The sequence below is a fragment of the Erythrolamprus reginae genome, chromosome 8 (genome assembly GCF_031021105.1).
Source record: "Erythrolamprus reginae isolate rEryReg1 chromosome 8, rEryReg1.hap1, whole genome shotgun sequence".
Lineage (NCBI taxonomy): Eukaryota > Metazoa > Chordata > Lepidosauria > Squamata > Dipsadidae > Erythrolamprus > Erythrolamprus reginae.
In genome coordinates this window covers 12,638,119-12,660,091 of record NC_091957.1, presented here as the reverse complement: position 1 = coordinate 12,660,091, position 21,973 = coordinate 12,638,119, and the positions used below count along the sequence as shown (strand labels likewise).

General features: G+C 45.8%; 1 protein-coding gene and 1 pseudogene across 2 annotated transcripts in view; one reads left to right on the top strand and one right to left on the bottom strand.

The window, feature by feature from the left end:
* The window catches only part of SNAPC4 (small nuclear RNA activating complex polypeptide 4), a 47,717-nt gene extending 41,268 nt beyond the window's left edge, over positions 1–6,449 (top strand). Inside the window, exons 22-23 of one of the 2 annotated variants that reach the window (XM_070758864.1) lie at positions 1,608–3,247; positions 5,345–6,449. In XM_070758864.1, the coding sequence (XP_070614965.1) occupies positions 1,608–3,247; positions 5,345–5,434 (1,730 nt within the window). In that variant the 3' untranslated portion in view covers positions 5,435–6,449. Of the gene's footprint in view, positions 1–1,607; positions 3,248–4,224; positions 4,418–5,344 lie in introns of those variants that run through there. The other variant, XM_070758865.1, reaches the window with a different exon arrangement.
* LOC139171090 (zinc finger protein 721-like) overlaps positions 4,921–21,973 on the bottom strand; it is a 37,674-nt pseudogene continuing 20,621 nt past the window's right edge.

Below are 21,973 nucleotides of genomic sequence, written 5' to 3'. Positions count from 1 at the left end.
TACCCATCATTTAAAAAACATACAATACAAGCATACCACAAGATGTAATTGAGCCAGTAGAAGGTTCTGATCCAGTAGCTGGCTGAGATTCTAGAGCCGTGATGGCAAACCTATGGCATGCGGGCAACAGGTGACACACGGAGCTATATCGGAGGGCATGCCAGGCGTTGCCCTATGTCAGCTCAGAAGCTTTCTTAAAGCCCCAAAGTGCAAAAAACCGCCCAACAGGCAAACAGGAAATTTGGAAAAATGGACTTGCAGTTTGCGCGTTGTGCCGTTTTTTGCACTCTGGGGCTTTATAAACCTTCCCTGAAGGCTCCAGAGTACAAAAAACAGCCCAACGGGCGAAGCATAAGTCCGTTTTTCCTAACTTCCGGTTTGCCTGTTGGGCGTTTTTTCACCGTCCCAAGCTTCATTGAGGCCTAAGTGCATGCGTGGGGACGGAGTGGGTGGGTTGTGCGCACGGGACTGCACAGGGGAGATTCGCATGCGTGGGGGAAAGGAATGGGTGGGGGCATATGCACGCATACTACCACACGCATACACACACATTGGCGCATGAACCAAAAAAGGTTCGCCATCATTGTTCTAGAGCAGGGGTCCCCAAACTTTTTACACAGGGAGCCAGTTCACTGTCCCTCAGACTATTGGAGGGCCGGACTGTAAAAAAACCCTATGAACAACTCCCTATGCACACTGCACAAATCTTATTTAAAGTAAAAAACAAAATGGGAACAAATACAATATTTAAAATAAAGAAGTAATTAAGTAATAAAGTAATTTAAACTTAAATCAACAAACTCCTTCCATTTCTCCTTCCTTCCCTCCCTCCCTCCTTCCTCTCCATTTCTCTCTTCCCTCTCTCTTTTCTTCCTTCTCTCCCATTATTTTAGTTTTCTCTCCATCATTTTCTCATTTTTCTCTTTTTTTCTCTCTCTTTCCATCTATCCCCCTTTATCTCTTCCTCTCTATCTCTCCCTCTTTTTCTTTCTCTGTCCCTCTCTCTCTTTCTCTCACTCATTCTCTTTCTCTCTCCCTCTTTGTATCTCTCCCTCTCTCTCTTATCCTCCCCGCCCCTTGCCTCTTTACCGCCTCCTCGCTCAGCAGCAGACCGCGGTGAGTTGATAGGAGATTTGGGAGCTTATTATATCTATTGATAAAATCCCGTGGGCTTCCGCGGGCCAGATAAATTGCCTCAGCGGGCCACATCCAGCCCCCGGGCCGTAGTTTGGGGACCGCTGTTCTAGAGCAGTGTTTCCCAACCTTTGCAATCTGAAGATATCTGGACATCAACTCCTAGAATTCTGGGAGTTGAAGTCCAAATATCTTCAAGTTGCCAAGGTTGGGAAACTGTTCTAGAGTCAAAGGGCTGCCCCTTGGAAGACTAAAGTCAGGCCATGGCAGGTGAGGGAAGGATGGTGGGCCCTCTGGCAGGGAGGAGAGCCTTGGGCTGTAATAGGACTGCATCCCACCTCCAAATTATGCAGCTGGAGGGGAGGGCTTTGGAAAGCAAGATTGTTGGGGGGAGGGGGGTTGTTTGTTTGTTTGTTTTTAGTGGAGTGGTTGCAAAGACCCCACATTTGAGCTTCCGCTTTTTTTCTGCCCAGCTCAGCCCGGCCTCCCTGCGTCCAGCGTCCAGCCCAACAAGAAGCTGATTCCTCTGAAGGCTAAAGAGGGGCCCGTCCCCGCCAACACATGGAAGGCCCGTTTGCCACCTAGCCCAGCCCCCAAACTTAAAACCGTCTCAGAGCTCCTGCGGGAGAAGAGGCTGCGCGAACAGGCGGCCAGGAAGCGTGCCCAGAAGGAGATCTTCCTCGCTCCTCAGCTGCTCCTCTCGACCTCGGTCGTGGTCCCACAGACAAGGGGTCCCATCGCCCCATTGGCCAACTGCCCCTCCGCTCCCACGGCCGACCGGCCGTCACCAAGACCGCTTCCTGTTCCCACTTCCGTGCCTCTGGAGCCATTAACCAGAAGGAACTCGGCCTCTCCCGCAAACCTGGCGGGGGGCTCTCAGGAGAGGACCCTCCCGTGCAGTGGGGAGAAAGGCCAGGCCGCTAGAGAAGGAGGCAGAGACGGTGTCCAAGAGAGCTTTTCACCTCGGGGGGACTCTGAAGTGGACGGAGCACCTGCTAATGTGGATTCCATGCTGGCAGATGCCCTTCGCCCCTCTCCGGCCTCTGGCGCTTTACCCCACCTGGTAGCTGCCCACTCACAGCCCAGTGCAGTGGCCCAGCCCACCCTGCCTATCAGCTGGATGGTGACCCCTCATGGCCTTCTCCCGATCACCCTGCTGAGCGTCCCCAGTCAAGGAAAGCCACCAGCCGATGGCGCTCCGCCAAATCCCAGCCAGCCTGCAGTGACTTCGGCCGAGACCACCCTCACAACCGTGGGGGTTTCTGTGGTGGAGGGAACCCCCATTCAAGTGAGCCTTCCTTCTGGCGGCCCACAGAGCGACACGGGCACTCAGCGGGTGGAGGTTCCCCCACCTCCACCACTTGGAATCTCTTTAGAACCAGGGCGCTGTCTGTCCCCTGCTGGTGCTGGAGCACCTTCTGTGCCTGGCACTGCCTTTGGAGGGATTCCTCCCAGCGCCCCCAATTCAGAGGTTTTGCCCCCGCCCCATCCAAATCAAGGCCCGGCCTCACTAGTTGTCCCCTTGCACGCCTGCCCCATGGCATGCCCGCCCCAGGAGGGTGCGGCCTCCCCCCTTTCTCGTCTCCTATCTCTAGAAGCAGAGCCGGCCGTGAAGGCGTGGGCCAATGAGAGCCGGGAGGCGAGGGCTCCCTCGCTGGGAAGGGGCCTGCCGTACCTGCCCCCGTTCCTGTGCAGCTTGAAAACCCTCTCGGCGCTGCTGCTGCATAAACCGGCCCTGGAGCAAAGCGCTGCCTCTCTTCTGGCCCCCGAGGGGCAGCGGGAAGGGGCCAGCCAGCCAGACCTGGAGGCCTTGAGGCAGACGGTGCGCCAGAAGCTCCAGGATAACCCTGCCTATCGGCTCCTGAGAGAACGGTTCTTGGCGGCCTTTACTTTCCCAGCTGCTCTGGCTGCGCTGCCCCCTCCCAGGGTGGCCACGACCCTCTCGGGGGCCAGGTGGTGGGAGAGCAGCCAGGGGGAAGATTCCAGCTCCTCTTTGGAAGACGAGGAGGAGGAAGGAGACGAGGAGGAAGAGGAGGAGGCAGTTGAGAGAGAACCCCAAGGAGCAACCAGAGACGGCCCTGCTGAAACAATGGAGGCTAGTGAGGAACTTCAGGTAATATTAGCGGTGGGAATCCTTAAAGGAGAGATTTTAGTCCTTTTTTCTAAGTGGACCTGTGATATCTTACCACAAATACACAATTTAAGAGCTATAATAATAATAATAATTAATAATTAGTTAATAATAAATTATTAGATTTGTATGCCGCCCCTCTCCGTAGACTCGGTGGAACGGTGGTTAGAATGCACTACTGCAGGCTACTTCTGCTGATCACACCGGCTGCCAGCAGTTTGGCAGTTCGATTCTCACCAGGCTCAAGGTTGACTCGTCCTTCCAAGGTGGATAAAACGAGGACCCAGATTATTGGGGGCAAGAGGCTGGCTCTGTAAACAGCTTAGAGAGGGATGTAAAGCACTGCAGCAGGATATAAATCTTAACAACTATTGCTACTTATGGCTGCACCTATGAATTGACTCAGTGAGAAACAAGGAGCAAAACTCCCAACCAGAAATTAAAAAATACAAATTAACAGCTATAAGCAGCATAACACATCTCTCGGGCCTTTTTTTTTAGAAAGCTTAGAATAGAGATGTCCAGATAGAGATCTTGGGACCTTCCCCTGGGTATGAAATTGTGTGGTGGTGGTGGGGGGCATGTTTCTTGGTGACCAATAAAAGAAATACCCAATCACTCTACTAAATAAATAATTCCCTCAACACTGTCAGACTTTCTACTAAATCTGCACTTCTATTCTACTAGTTTTTCTCATCATTCTTTTCACCCATTTCCTCCCATGTTGACTGTATGACTGTAACTTGTTGCTTATATCCTAAGATTTTTATTAATATTGCTTCTTCATTGCTTATTTGACCCCTATGACAATCATTGTTGTACCACATGATTCTTGACAAATGTATATTTTATTTTATGTACGCTGATCGCATATGCACCAAGACAAATTCCTTGTGTGTCCAATCACACTTGGCCAATAAAAATTCTATTCTATTCTATTCTATTCTATTCTATTCTAGTAGCATTCTGAGACTTGCCACTGCCAGTTGCTGGAATCCTGAGAATTGAATCCACTCATCAGGAATTGAGGAAAGACTGAAGCCACACAGAATTGAATTGAATTTTATTGGCCAAGTGTGATTGGACACACAAGGAATTTGTCTTAGTGCCTATGCTCTCAGTGTACATAAAAGAAAAAGATACATTTGTCAAGAATCATGTCGTACAACACTTAACAATTTATTTATTTATTTGATTGTTATGCCACCCTTCTCCTTAGACTCAGGGTGGCTTACAACATGTTAGCAATAGCACTTTTTAACAGCCAGCCTATTGCCCCCACAATCCGGGTCCTCCTTTGACCCACCTCGGAAGGATGGAAGGCTGAGTCAACCTTGTCAATTGTCATAGGGGTCAACTAAGCAATGAAGAAACAATCAATATTAATAAAAAACTTCGGATGCAAGCAACAAGTTACGGTCATACAGTCCTAAGTGGGAGGAAAAGGATGATAGGAGTGATGAGAAAAACTAGTAGAATAGAAGTGCAGATTTAGTTAAAAAACTGACAGTGTTGAAGGAATTATGTTTAGTAGAGTGATGGCGTTCGAGAAAAAACTGTTCTTGTGTCTAGTTGTCTTGGTGTGCAGTGCTCTGTAGCACTGAGAACATAGGTTTGTGGAGCAAAGGATGCAGGCAACATGCCAGGCCCAGGAATCCACCTGTGTCATAACTTTATTTATTTATTTGATTTGATTTGTATGCCGACCCTCTACGTAGACTCGGGGCGGCTCACAGCAACAATAAAACAATGTACAACGAATCTAATAATTTAAAAACATTTAAAAACCCATTATTAAAAGCAAACATACACACAACCATACCATGCATAAACTGTATAGGCCCGGGAGGAGATGTCTCAATTCCCCCATGCCTGACGGCAGAGATGGGTTTTAAGGAGTTTGCGAAAGGCAAGGAGGGTGGGGGCAGTTCTAATCTCCAGGGGGAGCTGGTTCCAGAGGGTCGGGGCCACCACAGAGAAGGCTCTTCCCCTGGGTCCCGCCAAACGACATTGTTTAGTCGACGGGACCCGGAGAAGTTGGTCCCGTGTTGCATTTGTGAATCTTAATCTTCTTTTCAGGACCCTGGAATGGATGTCGGCTCAGACCACAGCAGCCCAGGCAGGATTCGAAGAAGCCGGCGGCTCCAGAAAAAGGGTTTCCCTCTGTGACGGCCGCAGCAGCCCCTATGCTTCCATTATTCTCTTTACTCCTAAACTCGAGCGTGTATTTCTGGGGGCTGCCACGATTGCCCTCTGGATTTCATTGTTCCTGTGTTTGCCCAGAGACGAAACCCCATAGCCAAGGAGAGATCGAGTTTTTTGGGATTCTATCTCTGGAAACCACGCTACTGGCCAGATTTTGACAATTATGAGCAGCATCTCCTGTATTTGAGTGCGGGGCAATTGCCTTCCTTATCTCTCAAAATCTGGTGTAACCAGAGGCAAGGATTGCGGCTTCCAGAATCTCCCAGCCGGCATGGTCAACATTGAAAATTCTGGGTCACCAGAGGGTGGAAACTTGTGCAAATTGCCATGAGTCCTGGTTGTCCAATTGTATTGTGAACACCGCACTGTCTGGCTAACAAACAGTCTTTTTGCTCTTATTTGTGGCAGCAGGACTTTCCCAACGTGCTAGATCTGTGTTAAGAGCACAATAAGGGGCCATTTTGTTGGGACATGTCACTTTTCGTGTGGGAGGGAAACCAAGTGCGTTGTGTGAGTGCAGCTGAGACCAGTTCTGCAACACATAGGATTTTTCCTACAGGCTCTTGCAGGCTAAGTTCTCCCTGAGCTGCTTCTCCCAAGGAGACTGTTTGCACCAACTCCCTGTGATACTTCAACCCAGTGATGGGAGTGACCTTCAAGTAAAGGAGAAGTGGGGAGTTTTTGGCAGTTGCTACATTGACTTATAGGGATCCTTGAAAGGAACTATTTGGGTTATACGGACTGTTTCTCATTTCAGTTTCTAGAGCGCTATGGTCACAGCCAGCTACTCCTGCAGAAAGGTAGCAAAGGGCTAGGCTTCTCAGACGTCGGTCAGTTTAATCCCTGTGTAGCCTCATGGGAGAGCACAATTGTGACGCTCCCACAATTGGAATAGCAGCGGCTTCGAACATGTTTTTTATTTTTTACTCGATTTGGAGTTGAATTTGTCTCTTCACATTAAAATCTTTGCGTTTCACAAGACTGGGTTTTATTTCTAATCATCTGATAGGAGAGATACTAGCAGGAGAAGCTTTGCATGCATTAAAGCAGTGATTTTCAACCTTTTTTCAGCCACGGCACATTTTTTACATTTACAAAATCCTGGGGCACATCACCAACCAAAATGACACAAAATGACACACTAAGACACTCCCCTCTCTTTTTCCATCCCTGTCTCCTCCCCCACCCTTGTGTGTGTACGTGCGTGCGTGTGTGTATATATACACACTCTTGAACCATTTCCAAAAACAGGTGAGGGCTGGGTTTTTCTCTCTCTTATTCTTTGGGTGCTTTTTATCATATGCTTTAAATCAAGAGTCACTTCTCTCTCTCTTTTGTTTCTCTTTCCTCTCATTCTCTGTCTCAATCATTTTCTCATTTCTCTTTTTTTGACCCCTTTTTGCTCATTTCTCTCTCTCTCCCTTCCTCTCCTTTTCTCTCTCTCTTGCTTTTACTCTCTCTTTCTCTCTTGCTTTCTTTCTCTCTTTCTTTCTTTCTCTCTCTCTCACTCTCACTCTCTCAGCAAAAAGTTGCGAGACCGTAACCTGAGCTTCCTTCTTCCGGCACACCTGACTATGTCTCGCGGCACAATAGTGTGCCACGGCACATTGGTTGAAAAACACTGCATTAAAGGCAGGATTAAGGTAGTCCTGCTTACCCAAATTCGCCAATAGCAGAATAACAGAGTTGGAAGGGATCTCAGAGGTCGTCTAGTCCAACCCCCTGCTCAAGCAGGAGACCATTTCAGAAAGAGGGAAGAGGAGATCAGACGGTTTTCCAAAGCACCGGAAGGCCAGACAAGGAACAAAAGATGGAAGCTGACTTAGGAGAGATTCAACCTGGAAATAAGGAGAAAATTTCTGACAGTGAGAGCAATCGACCAGTGGAACAGAAGTTGCCTGCGGAGGTTGTGAGAGCTCCAACACTTGAGACTTTCAAAAGGAGATTGGAAGGACAGTTGTCTGGAATAGTGTAGGGATTCCTGCTTGAGCGGGATGGGTGGGTGTTGGATCTACAAGGTCTCTTCCACCTCAAATAATAAATAAACGGCGGTCTGAAATGGACTGAATTAAACTTGCGATGATATAAATAGTGTACCCTGAATACAAGCTGAAGTCCTATCCCTTTGCACAGTTTCCAAGATACGGACCCATTTGTAAGAAAATCCTTGGAACAAACTTCCAGCAGACATGGTGGATAAATGCACAGTAACTGAATTTAAACATGCTTGGGATAAACATATATCCATCCTAAGATAGAATACAGAAAATAGTATAAGGGCAGACTAGATGGACCATGAGGTCTTTTTCTGCCGTCAGACTTCTATGTTTCTAAAAATGTCATCAGGCGAAACTGTTTTTAAATAATTTGCAAATAGGATTGCAATAGCACAGCCACTAAACAAACCATAATAAAAGAAATAGTAATGATCCTTTGACTCATTGAATTATGTCTCTGAAGAAACTATTATGGATAGTGAAACTGACATACTTTGCTTTGAAAAATGTAACTTGATTATTGCGTGGCATTAAGCCAACTAAGAAGGCATTTGGAGCTCTCTCTGTCTGCTAACTCAGAACAACTGTAACAGAGTTCATACTAGATATGCAATGAAAAATAAGCTGCCCAGAGAAGTTCATATTAGATTTACAAAGGAATCGCTCAGAACAGAAATCTTGCAGATGTTAAGGGATACTACAATCAAGTATAAGAAAAACAGATAGCGACATTGAAATAAGTCCCAAGAAGGTAGAGGAAAGAGATAAAAAATACTGGGAAAACAGATAGGTAGCAAGAATGAAAGGTGCAAGATTAGGATGTTAAATGTCTATTGGATAGTAATGTACAATTATGTAAAGTCTGAAATGAATTATGGTATATGTGCAGATGTTTATGTGTTGGGGGGAAAATACTTTTCAAAAAAAAAGAAAGGAATTCAGTCGTGTAAATAAAAGAGGTTTCGCCGGGATCAAGACTTTGCTGCATGCTTTTTAAGAAAGCCTACGTCTGATAATCTAAGGACAGGCAGAAAAAAGTTTATAAACTGAGGAATATACCCAGGCCTCCCCCTCAAAACAAAATGGCAGTGTCCAATAGGTATCTATTGGACACTTGTAGCGGTTTCTGCTGGGGACCATTCAGGCAATCCAATTGACAAGTTTCCAATCTTTGGAGAATGGTCTTATATGATACCGACATTTGGAATACCCATATAGATTATATCAAACAATGACAATTCACATTCATAAGGCCAGTTAGCCCTATCATGTTTCCTCTATAATAAGACCATGTCCTGATATTAAAACAGGTCCCCGCCCAACTACTTTCCGGAGAAATGCCCCACACACCCCACATGCCCTTACCAAGGTGTGTTGCTCACCTGCCCCCTCGTGCCCTATGCCCTGCCAGTAAGGCTGATGGCTTTTTCTCACTCTCTCTCCAGAGACAAAGACAGAGAGATCCAATCCAACTTCAGAGAGTTATCCAGCGCTGGCAGCAAAGTTCCCTCTGTCTGTCCATCCCTCTCCCTCTCTCACACATACACTAACACAAACACACACACACAAATAGGTCCCTCACCCCCGCTCCAATCCTCCCACCTTGACACGCAGGGTAAGACAAGTACTGTAAGGCGGCAGGGTTTCTCAATTATTTTCTGTTACGCCCCCTCTAGGAAGAAGTAAACATTTCACACCCCCACCCCAACTTTCCACCAGGACGATTGTTTGCAATATTCAGCATGTTTTCCCTGAAAAAACTCAAGCTTTATCAGCTTGATTGGGGTGTAATGTGTTTAAGTGATGCCTTAATTTATTTGGCTTCATGCTGTCCGTGCCAACATTTTTATCACAGTAAACATACTGGTCTTTCCTCATCTCCCACTGTAGTCACAATGAAGCCAAACACTACATATGCTTTGTCATGTTTCCTTATCTTAGCTTTAGGGAGACTTACATTTGTCTCACTATCTCCGTCTCTCTCCTCCTTTCTTCTCATTCCTGTTAAATATTTTTCCATGGTGTCTCTTAAGGTTTGTTAAATGCACTTCATATCTCCTACTCTGTGCTGTGTGCTATTGCTTGCTGCAAAAACCCCTACTCTCTGCGGCAAAAAAAGCATGTTCCCCAGGGTCACCTGCCCCCCTGGCATAACTCCATGCCCCCCCCAGATGGGCGCCCCACTATTTGAGAAACACTTGACTATGGTAAAAACACCTTCCAACTTTGCAAGATTTTTCTTATCTGTATGAGAAGTTGGAAAGTCTGAACTACTGGCTTGGTTTTTTATCCATGGTCCAACATACATATTTGTCTTGCCCTGCATGTGACAGTGGAGAATGCAGCTGGAAAGAGGTTAGTAAAGAGATGTGGCTGCCTTCGGAGGGACCTGAGTGAGTGTGTGTGTATGTCAGTATCGTACTCCTCCCCAATACGAGCCACACTGAATCTGAAGTAAAATGGGAGCTGCACGCACAGCTTCAGGTGTTGTTCATGCATGGGCATGCATCCCAGCGAGAGTTTGCTTATGCAAATGCGCAGAATCTCGTGAGGGACATGCGTGTGTGCAAGATTTTGGTGATTTTTTTGCTTCTGCGTGCACGAAAACAAAAAATTGCCAAAATCTCATGCTCACGGACGTCCCCTCATGAGATTTTGCTTTCTGTCCACGTGCAGAAGCAAAATCACCCAAAGCTGCATGCACAGCACACCAGGAGTGGCAACCTGGTATATGTGTATGCAAGTAAATGAGAGAGAGGGATGGTGGTTTTTCTCCTGAATGGATTATTTGATGCACATAGAGGTGTCCTTTCTGACTGAAGTTCTTTCCACACTCCATACATTTATGTGGTTTTTCTCCAGTGAGAATCATTTGAGGTCCATACAGATGTCTTCTCCTACTGAAACACTTTCCACAGTCCAGGCATTTATGTGGTTTTCTCCTGAATGGATTGTTTCATGCAGGTAAAGTTTTCCTTTCCGACTGAAGCTCTTTCCACACTCCAGACATTGATATAGTTTCTCTCCTGTGTGAATTCTTTGATGCTTAAGAAGATTTCCCCTATGACTGAAGCTTTTTCCACACTCCAGACATTTATGTGGTTTTTCTCCAGTGTGAATCATTTGATGTCCATACAGATGTCCTCTCCTACTGAAACACTTTCCACATTCAAGGCATTTATGCGGTTTTTCTCCTGAATGGATTTTTTGATGCAAGTAAAGGTGCCCTGTCTGACTGAAGCTCTTTCCACACTCAAGGCATTTATGTGGTTTTTCTCCAGAGTGGATTCTTTGATGCAAGTACAGGTGTCCTCTCTGACTGAAGCTCTTTCCACACTCAAGGCATTTATGTGGTTTTTCTCCAGAGTGGATTCTTTGATGCATGTAAAGTTTTCCACTCTGACTGAAGCTCTTTCCACACTCGAGACATTTATGTGGTTTTTCTCCTGAGTGGATTCTTTGATGTCCATACAGATGTCCTGTCCTAGTGAAACACTTTCCACATTCGAGGCATTTATGTGGTCTTTCTCCTGTGTGGATTCTTTGATGTCGACAGAGGTTTGAGGCATAAGTAAAGCTCTTTCCACATTCCAGGCATAAATGTGGCTTGTGAGTTCTTAGATGTTTTTCAAGGATGTGAATTGTTTTGAAGCATTTTTCACATTCCTGGCATTCATACTCTTCTTGTAAATGAAGTCTTTGATGTTCATACAGGCTTCCCCTCTGGCGGAATCTCTTTCCACATTCCAGGCATTTATGAGGTTTTTCTCCTGTGTGGATCCTTTGATGCTGATCAAGATCACCTCTATGGTTGAAGTTCTTTCCACACTCAAAGCATTGATATAGGTTTCCAATTGAGTGGATTCTTACATGGTTTTCAAAATGTCTATTTGTCTTGAAGCATTTTTTACAGTCTGGGCATTGATATTCCTTTTCTCCTGAATGGATCCTTAGATGCCTTTTAAGATATCCACTTCTGTTAAAGGATTTTTCACAAATCAGGCACTGATATTTCTTTCCTCCCTCCTGGATCCTTTGGGGATTCCTGGGTCTTCCGAAGGTCCCTCCGCCCTCCTGAACAGTCTCGCGGTCTCCGCCCGTTTCCTTCTGTTTGAATCGGGCTCCCGGCAGCCCCTTTTCCCGAGGTCCCCCTAGGCTCATCCTTCCTGTACCACCGGAACCTCCCAGCCTTTATCCACTGTCTCCCGGGAAGCCGCGCAAGGACCGGACAGGGCTGCTCCGCGGGGTTCGCTCACCTCCTCCTCCTGGATGGCGCTTCCTTTCTGCCACCGCCGGGATCCTCTGTCCTCCTGCGGGGGAGAAATAGAGGCGGGTCACGGGTGCATCCCCTTCCCCTCAGGGGTTACACAGAGCCTTCCACTCTTACGAACCGGAAAGGGACCCTCCCAACATCCCCTGCGCCAAACTGCCTCTTCCGGTCTCCTCTGTAGCCAATTCAGGCAGCTCCCTCGTTGCCCGTTCTTTTCCGGAAGAGGAGGCTTCACGCCCTTTTTTCCAGAAGTCCCTCCTGTTCCTTTTGGAGAACTGCTCCTGCCAATCGCCGACATCCCCTGAGCGACCAATCGGTGTCGGCCGCCTTCCTTCAACCAGCCAGATGGCGCCTGCGCAGCGACGAGAATTAGTGTGGTCTTCCGGGGATGTGGGGCGGGGGTCTTCTCTTGAATTATGCAGTCCCGTGTTCCCCCCCTCCCGCCCCCCCCCCCCCCCTTATTGAGACTGGCGGAGGTCAGGGCTTCTTCTGGGGCTGAGACGGGCAACCCGGGTGATTTATTCTGGGACCTTACAAGAGCCTGAGGTGGAGTTTGGGACAGCCGCTCTTTCGGTCCAGAGGAGGAAGGTGTCGTCATTACTGGAAGGGGCGGCGCTCCGAGAGCTTCCAAAGACCCCTCCGTTCAACCCTCAGCTACAAATACTGTATTCTCCTTTATTGAGTTGCATATATTGTCCGACTTATTTGTAAAAATAATAAAAGCAGCATCCAAATAAATAAACTCTCGCAAGAGTCTTTTTCATTAGCAACTACAAGGCCTCTATTTGACGCTGGAAAATTCTTGTTCCTGGATATACGAATTTGGAATTCATGCACAAAAGCAGACCTTTTCTAGTTAAAAAGGATCTAAAGAATAGAAGGTTATAACCCTAACCCTGCCAATGGTTCCTACTAGTGAATTTCCTTTCACTCCAACACATTATTGGAAAAAGAGAGCAGGAAATTATGCAATTTGAAATCATGGGATCCAACTTGGATTAACTGCTGCATCCCTCAATACAGTGGTACCTCTACCTAAGAACGCCTCTACTTAAGAACTTTTCTAGATAAGAACCGGGTGTTCAAGATTTTTTTGCCTCTTCTTAAGAACCATTTTCTACTTAAGAGCCCGAGCCCAGAAAAATTTCCCAGTAAATTTGAGGGTGGCACGAAGGCCCGGCCAGTTGCCTGCCATTCCCCCTGCGTTTCTCTCTCTGGCACAGTGTATGGGAGGCAGCCTTGCCGCCTCAGAGGGTCCCCCCCCCCATTTTTTTTAACCTTAAAGTTTTGGATTTTTAAAAATTCCCCTCACCTCACATTCTTCCTTCAGCAGCGACTGTCCTCCTCTTCTTCCTCCTCCTCCCACAACCCAAGTTCCAAGCTTTTATTTCTTTCCTAACGGGTTTGCACGCATTATTTGCTTTTACATTGATTCCTATGGGAAAAATTGCTTCTTACTTACAAATTTTTCTACTGGTCACAGAACAAATTAACTTCTTAAGTAGAGGTACCACTGTATTTGGAACTGGGCCAAAAAAGGGGTCATGTACCTTGGAGTTCATGTCTGCACCTAAGCAGAAATAATGGGAGTGAGTTCACCTGAAATGATGGAACTGTCAGGTTTTTGAATGCAGCTCAGAATCTGGTAAATCCAATGATACACAAGGCTACTGATAATAAGTTTTCATTTCTAGCAGGAAAACAAAACTGGGCAACCCTTTTAGTCTCCCACCTTAACAAGGCAGAGAGAAAAACAAGCATGTACTAAAAACACCCCTTTTTGTCAAATTTCTTAGTCTTACATAGCTTGCACTGACCTTCATAGTGTTAGAAACATTTCATATCATGCACATTTCATGGATTTCTCAAGATCTTCTCTGAACAATGGATCTTAGAAGGGGAAAGAAATAACATTCTTCTGGTGTACAACTGAGAGCTTTGTTAGAGGTTAAGGTTAGGGTCATGAGATTGCTGAGAATACACATTTTAAGTTATAGCAAACAAGCTGAATCCACATTTTGCATTTCACAAGTTACTTTAGCTCAGCAATTTTCCTACAAGCTTTATCTCTTCAGTTGGCACATCAGGTTACAATGGAGCTCAACAGGAAATCAAAGGTCAAATTAGGCACCCTCTGTATACACTGTAATCCTTTCAGGGATCCTTTTAGAGCAAAACACAAAATAGCATGGCAACACAGAGTGCGATGGAAAGTTGGCGGGTAGTTACGTTATTGTTGACCTACATCCAAATATCTGCCTTTTGTGCAAAAGGATGAGAAATTGGCAGTTTATTTGCCTGTAGAAAAGGAGCAGGTGAAGTTTGATAGGCCTCCTGTCATCTCCATGGGAATTCTGATGGCTTTATGACCTCATCCATGCAGGCTAACCTGCCATTTACTGTCAGTTATCAGAGTGAAGATTCATTTCAAGAGGTAGGTTGCTTTCAGAAGGGCTCCTGGACTCTGGGAAATCTTCCCTCTATTTGCAGCCAATTTATCAGTTGTATTGCAGGGATGAAAATGCCCATTTGGAAATGCAAAAAGGAAAAGGGCACCTTTTTTCACATGTGGTGGTCCTGCCCTAAACTACAAAAAACATGGAAAACAATTCATAGATGGCTTATAGAAATCACTAAAGAAGAAATTTAGTTTGAAGGGATCTTGGAGGTGTTCTAGTCCAACCCCCTGCTCAATTATATCATAGAGTTTGAAGGGATTAACATTAGAGAGCAGGGTGACATTTGTACATCTCTCCCACTCCCTGTGTCGTCGTCCCCCCTCCCCCCTTGAAGAGACTGGCCCTATCTATCTGCCAAAATATAATAAGACCTGCCTACCTCGCAGCGTTCCTGGTTCCACCAAAGTATGGGTGGCAAACCCCACAATTTGCCACCAAACCTGGTTCCTTTATTTTCTGAGGACACTTTCCTGTGGCAGTTGATCAGCAGCCAGTACATCTCTCTCTCTCCCCCTCCCCTGCTTTAAGAGAGTGGCCCGACCCATCTGCCAAAATATAAGACCAGCCAACCTCGCAGGGTTCTTGGTTTCACACAAGCATGGGTAGCAAACCCCAAGGTTTGCAGCCAAACATGATTACTTTAGTTTCTGAGACTTTCTTGTGACAGTTGATCAGCAGCCAATCAAAACGCACCTGCTATGTTTGTCACCAGTCTCCATGCAAAGCAACTACCTTTCTTTTCAGCCAATCAAAACGCGTCTATGGTTTTCAAGAGTGAATCCTATGTTTTTCACCATTTTTCCCTGTCACGGTTGTGATATCTATATAATATAGATATATCATGAGGGCTGCATTAGTTTGAAATGCTGTGTAAAAATTTTAAAGCAATTGGTGAAGTACTTTTTGAGATTAGCCCTCTCTAACAAAGATATATTTACATTTTTATTAATATAGATTTAAAATAACATGATTTAAATCAAATCCACCATGGAATAAATCATCCTACACAGCTACATCAGAGATATGGACAATAACATACTATAATATTAACCATAACCACTGAAATGAGCCTTGAATTAAAAGGAGAATGTTCACATGGAAAATGGCATTAGTCACATAGGTCTGTTGTGAAAAAGTACAATTTCAGGCAGTTGTAACATCTAGAATGTACCATTGAAAAAGTAGTTTATTATTCAGCCTGGGAAAGTTCCTTATGTGTCAGTTGTTATTTACCCTTCTTAATAGCTTAATTACTCAACTCTCTTATTGGAATTATTATAATTATCATCATATCATTATTCCATTGCTTTGAGAGCTTCTGCAGATGAGATAAATTCCTTGTGTACCTATTCATACGTGGCAAAATTAAATATGCAATTCAATTCCAGAGATACGCTCTGAGATTGAAGGCCTCCTCACACTCATGTTTACAATTTTTCTTCCACATGAATTCTTTGGTGTTGATGGAGGCCTCTACGCTGAGTATAGCTCTTTCCACATTCAAGGCATTTATGTGGTTTTTCTCCAGAATGAATTGTCTGATGCAGTGAAAGTTTTCCTCTCTGACTGAAGCTCCTTCCACAATCCAGACATTGATATGGTTTCTCCCGTGTGTGGATTCTTTGATGTCTGTTCAGGTGTCCTCTGCGACTGAAGCTCTTTCTACAATGCAGACATTTATGTGGTTTTTCTCCTGTGTGAATTCTTTGGTGTTGACGGAGGCTACTACGGTCAATAAAACTCTTTCCACACTCCAGGCATTTGTAGGGTTTTTCTCCTGTGTGGATTCTCTGATGTCCCTCAAGGTGTCCTCTCTGACTGAAGCTCTTTCCACACTGCAGACATTTATGTGGTTTTTCTCCTGTGTGAATCATTTCATGTCCATTCAGTGTTTCTCTTGTAGTGAAACACTTTCCACATTTGAGGCATTTATGTGGTTTTTCTCCTGTGTGGATTCTTTGATGTCGACAGAGTTTTGAGGAATTAGTGAAGCTCTTTCCACACTCCAGGCATTTGTAGGGTTTTTCTCCTGTATGGATTCTTTCATGAATATCAAGACTTCCCTTTTGACTGAAGGTTTTTCCACACTTCAGGCATATATTCGGCTTGTGAATTCTTAGATGTTTTTCAAGGATTTGAAGTGTTTTGAAGGATTTTTCACATTCCCCACATTCATATTCTTCTTGTAAATGGACTCTTTGATGTCTATAAAGGCTGCTCCTCTGACTGAAGCTCCTTCCACACTCCAGACATTTGTGAGCTTTTTCTCCTGAGTGGACCATTAGATGCCTTTGGAGATGTCCATTTCTTTTGAAAGATTTTTCACATTCCGGGCATTCGTATTTCTTTTCTCCCGAGTGGACCATTAGATGCCTTTTAAGAACGTCATTTCTTTTGAAGTACTTTTCACATTCCAGGCATTGAAATATCTTACTTCCCCCCTGGTATTTATTCGGTTCTTCTCTCCAGTGGATCCTTTGGTGTCTGTAAAGGTGTCCCCTTTCACGAAACCTCTTGCCACACTCCAGACATTTATTCGGTTTTTCTCCGCAATGGATCCTTTGATGTCTATCAAGATGTCTCCTTTGACTGAAGCTCTTTCCGCACTCAAAGCATTTAAATGGTTTCTCTCCTGTGTGGATCCTTAGATGGTCTTCAAGTTCTCTTTTTCTTTTGAAGGATTTTTGACATGCCGGGCACTGATATTTCTTTCCTCCGTCCTGGATCCTTCGGGGATTCCCGGGTCTTCCGGAAGACCCTCCGCCCTCCATGAACATCTCAGGGTTTAAGCCTGTTTCCTCCTCCCCGCATCGCCCTCCAGGCAGCTCCCTTTCCCGGGGTCCCTCTCGACTCATCCCTCCTGCAGCCCCGGAGCCTCCCGTTCTTTTCCCGCCGTCTCCCCGGGAGACCGCGCTGGGATCTCCTGCTCTCAGGCGGCGCTTCCTTCCTTTTCCCGCTGGTTTCCTCCGTCGTCCTGGAAGGGAGAAAGAGAGGCGGGTTACAGCTCCGTCCCCTTCCCCGCAGGGGAGACCCAGGCCGAAGCCTTCGCATCTTGCGGACCCGAAAGAAACCCTCCTGGGCGGCGACTCCCAGCATCCCCTGCGCCAAACCTGCATCTTCCGGGCTCTTCTGTCGCTTATTCAGGCCGCTCCGTCTGAATTCCGGAAGGGGAGACTTCAGCCCTTTTTTTCTCTAGCAGTTCCGCCTGTTTCTTTGTAGGGACCGCCCTCTTGCCAATCGCGGCCCTCCCCTGAGCGACCAATCATCGTCCGCCTGCTTTTAATCGGCCAAATGGCGCCTGCGCGGGTGAGGAGAAGTGGGTGCGGGGGTTCCCTATTAAAGTTTGTCGTCTGTGTCCCCATTGACGCAAGCGGAGGTCAGGGGCTTTTCTAGGGCTGCGATTTTATAGTAGCCTATAAAGAGGAAGCAGTTTGGTCTAGTGATTAAGGCACCGGGGTAGAAAGCAAGATACCCTGAATTCAATCCCCTCTTTCGGTCCAGCCTACCTCGCAGGGTTGATGTTGGGGGAAAAGAGGGGGAAGATGTGTTGGCTATGTTGGGGGGGGGGGCTCCTTGGTGCTCTCTGGCCTTCTCTTCTTGAAGAGAGAGTTTCATTACCCAAAGTAGCAAACTTCATCGTTGCTAGAAGGGGGTAGGGCTCTGTTCTCTACCTTATTTGTAAAAATAATAAAGGCAACATCCAAATAAATAAACTCGCTATATGTGACTCGCAAGTGTCTTTTTTTAATAGCAACTACATGTCCTCTATTTGATGCAGGAAAATTCTTGTTCCTGGATATAAGAATTCGGAATTCATTCACTAAAGCAGACCGTGCCCAGTTAAAGAGAACCTAAGGATGAAAAGGTCCTGGCAATGGTTCCTGCTAGTGAATTTTCTCATAGATATCAATACCTCATTGTTGGGAAAAGAAAGCAGGGAATCATGAAATTTTGATAGAATCCAAGTTGGATTCTTTCTGGGTCTCTGGATCCATCAATATTTGGAACCTGTTTAAAAGAGGGTCAGGTGCCCTGGGGGTCCAGCATTATTAAGCTAGGCAGTATTTTGTTTTGGCAGAACTTATTCATGGGAGACAGGGTTTTTTCCCTCTGTCCTAAATTGAGGTATGAGAAACAATGTCTGAAGTCCAAAATTTGACAAAATCTCTGCTTCTCTCTCTCTCTGTCCTTGACACCACCACCAATTATGACCTTGGTGGTCCCCAACCTTTTGGACCTCAGGGACCACAAAGGTCATAATTTTATATCCCGTGTACCACCAAATTCATAATTTTAAATCCCACGGACTCTAATTAATAATTTTAAGTCCCGCAGACAATTATATAAGTTTTTTTTAAAAAAAATAGAAGATAAATACATTTGTAAAATAATGATCAGAGGACTTCCATGGTATTAATATTAAATGCACCTATTTACTATAACAAAATGCTTATTTAATCATAAAAAATCTTTAAAGATTTAATTGTAACAATATTATTAAAGTTAGTGTAATTATTACAAAATAATTGAAGCTTATTTGACGGTGGCTTGCTGATGTTGTTGGAAAGTCAATCCCATATTCCAGAGCTGTAGCCATAGTTCCTTCCCTCCCCTCCCTTTTCTTCTTTCCCTTTTCCTGCATCAGGGTGGAGGAGCTACTCCTGATGTTCAGAAAGGGACAGCCAATGTAATAATAATTTTAAAAACTTACAAAGGGGACTGGGGCAGCCAACACTGGAAAAGCGAGCTTTGGAAAGCGCCAGCTGGGTAGAAAAAGGGTAAGAGTTTTTTCCCAGAAAGAGCCACAGGGAACACCTCTATTTTTAAAGTTTAAGAATGCTTGTTTTTCCCTTCCTGACTTTTTCCCTTCCTGACTTTAGTATGTGTTGTGATTCAGCCTGAGGCTCCTCAGGGACCGGCTGGAGCTCTGCCGGATCCATGCCCAGAGGAGGAGGACAGTGAACAGGAGGGGGAGGACCAGGCAGATGGAGGAGAGGAACGTCAGGAAGAGGAGGAGGGAGAGCAGCCTGAGACCCCCGGGGGGGCTCTCCCCAGCTAGTAGCCTGGATTCATTGGATGAAGACGCACAGGCTATAATAGACATGAGGCAGCGACGTGCAGCTCAAAGACGGGCCAATTAGAAAGGTATTTCCATCCCTGAATTGGCAACAGCTGGGTTTGGGTGTGGTTCTCCTCAGCAGGGTTGAAAAGGCAGGCCCGCCCTTACAGTCTTGTGGAGAGTTATCAACTGGGAGTCCTGTGACCTTGCTTTGATTCTTGGCGTCTCTGATCGTGGCTTGTGGCCTAGAAGTCTGGAAGACTTGGGGGAGGCATGGGTTTTATTATCTCCAGCGTTGTTTTTGCCAGCAAGAATCCTGTTTTATTGCCTGGCTTTCACTTCCAGAAGAGGTCGCGACAGATGTCAGCCTGGATAGCTTCAAGGCAGGATTAGACAGATTCATGGATGCCAAGCGTATCAGTGGTTATTGAAACGGATGTCCATGTGCCGCCTCTATGTTGGTTGAGGCAGGCAGGATTCCCTTGAGTACCATTTGTTGGGGGTCAGGGGAAAGGGAGGGTCTTGCCTTTCTGCTCAAGATCCCCATGGACAATTGGTGGGCCACTGTGTGACACAGAATGCTGGACTCGATGGGCTTTGGCCTGATTCAGCATGGCTCTTCTTATGTTCTTAATGAGGTCATAGAGCCATCAGAATTCCCATGGAGATGACAACTGGCCTATCAAACCTCACCTGCTCCACCTTTTCTACATAGACCAATGCCAGGCAAATGTCTGCAGGAGATGACCAAACGAATAAGCTTCCCACTTCTCATCTTTTTGCATAGAAGGCAGATTTATGGATGTAGACTGCCTCTGACAAGGGAAGCTGTACACATTAATGTAGCTCTGGGCCAACTTCCCATCGCACTCTTTGTGTTGCTGTGCTATTTTGTGTTTTGTTCTGAAATGGTCCCTGAAAGGATTTAGGGCATGGTTCCCCAAACTATGGCCCGTGGGCCGCATGCGGCACACCAAAGCCATTAATCTAGCTCCTGCAGGACCACGATGCTGCACCACCCACCCACCCTTTATCAAGCACAGATTTACCTTGGTGAGCCCCGCAGGCTGGAACTGAAAGGTAAGGCCAACAATTTTGGCTTGCAGAGACATTCTGGAGACTGGGGGAGGGGGGAAATGGGCACACAGATGCCCCAGGAGGTCAAAAGTTGGGCAAAAATGGCCTGTTTTTCACCTCCCCACCTCCAGAAGATAGATAGATGATAGACAGATATTTATTTATTTATTTATCTATTTATCTATTCATTCATTCATTCATTTATTGGATCTGTATGCCGCCCCTCTCCGTGGACTTGGGGCGGCTAACAACAGTGACAAAAACAGAATGTAAAAATCCAATACTAAAACAGCTAAAAACCCTTGTTATAAAACCAATCATACATACAAACATACCATGCATAAATTGTAGAAGCCTAGGGGGAAAGATTATCTTAGTTCCCCCATGCCTGACGGCAGAGGTAGGTTTTGAGGAGCTTACGAAAGGAAAGGAGGGTGGGGGCTATTCTAATCTCTGGGGGGGGGGGACTTGGTTCCAGAGGGCCGGGGCCACCACAAAGAAGGCTCTTCCCCTGGGCCCCGCCAACCGACATTGTTTAGTTGACGGGACCCGGAGAAGGGTCACTGGGATTTGTGCGGCAGAAGGCGGTCCCTGAGATAATCTGGCCCGGTGCCATGAAGGGCTTTATAGGTCATAACCCACACTTTGAATTGTGACCAGAAACTGATCGGCAACCAATGCAGACTGCGGAGTGTTGGTGTGACATGGGCATATTTAGGGAAGCCCATGATTGCTCTCGCAGCTGCATTCTGCACGATCTGAAGTTTCTGAACACTTTTCAAAGGTAGGTAGGTAGGTAGGTAGATAGATAGATAAAGAGATAGACAGAAATAAAGAGAGAAAGAGACAGACAGAAATAGAGAGAAAGAGACGGAGAGAGGGATAGAGGGAGAGATAGAGAAAGACAGCAAGACAAAGAGAGGGAAAGATAGAAAGAGAGAGATATATATTTCTCAAGCTCCTTGAGGCCAAGAAGAATTACTGCTAAACTGAGTTATCTGAAGTGGACCACTAGACTGAAAAAATGACCTAGTAAAAAGAAAAGTCAACCAAAAGAGAAACATGCAAACGAAAGCAAATAAAATACCCCCAGGAGCAAAACAAATTAAAGTTTAATTTGTGTGCATTGTTTAATGGACTGTTGAGCTGGCCACACCTAGTCACATGACCTAGCCCAGCCAAGCCCAGCTGGTTGGCTGCCCAAAAGTCTGAGGGACTGTGAATTGGCCCTGTTTAAAAAGTTTGAGAACCCCATTATTAGAGCATATACAAAGGGTGCATAACCTGACGTTTGATTCCCTGCTGAGCCGAGCCCAGTTGGAAACAAAAGGTTTTTCTTGCACTTGGCTACTTTTCTCTCTGCCTTCCTGTTAAGGTGGGAGACTAAAAGGGGCACCCAGTTTTGCTTTCTAGCTAGACATAAAAGCTGCTTATCAGTAGCCTTGTGTATTATTGGATTTACCAGAACCTGAGCTGCATTGAAAAACCTGACAGTTCCATCATTTCAGGTGAACTCACTCCCATTATTTCTGCTTAGGTGCAGACATGACCTCCAAGGCACAGGACCCCTTTTTGGCCAAGTTCCAAATATTGAGGGATGCAACAGTTAAAAAGACCCAGAAAGAATCCAAGTTAGATCGT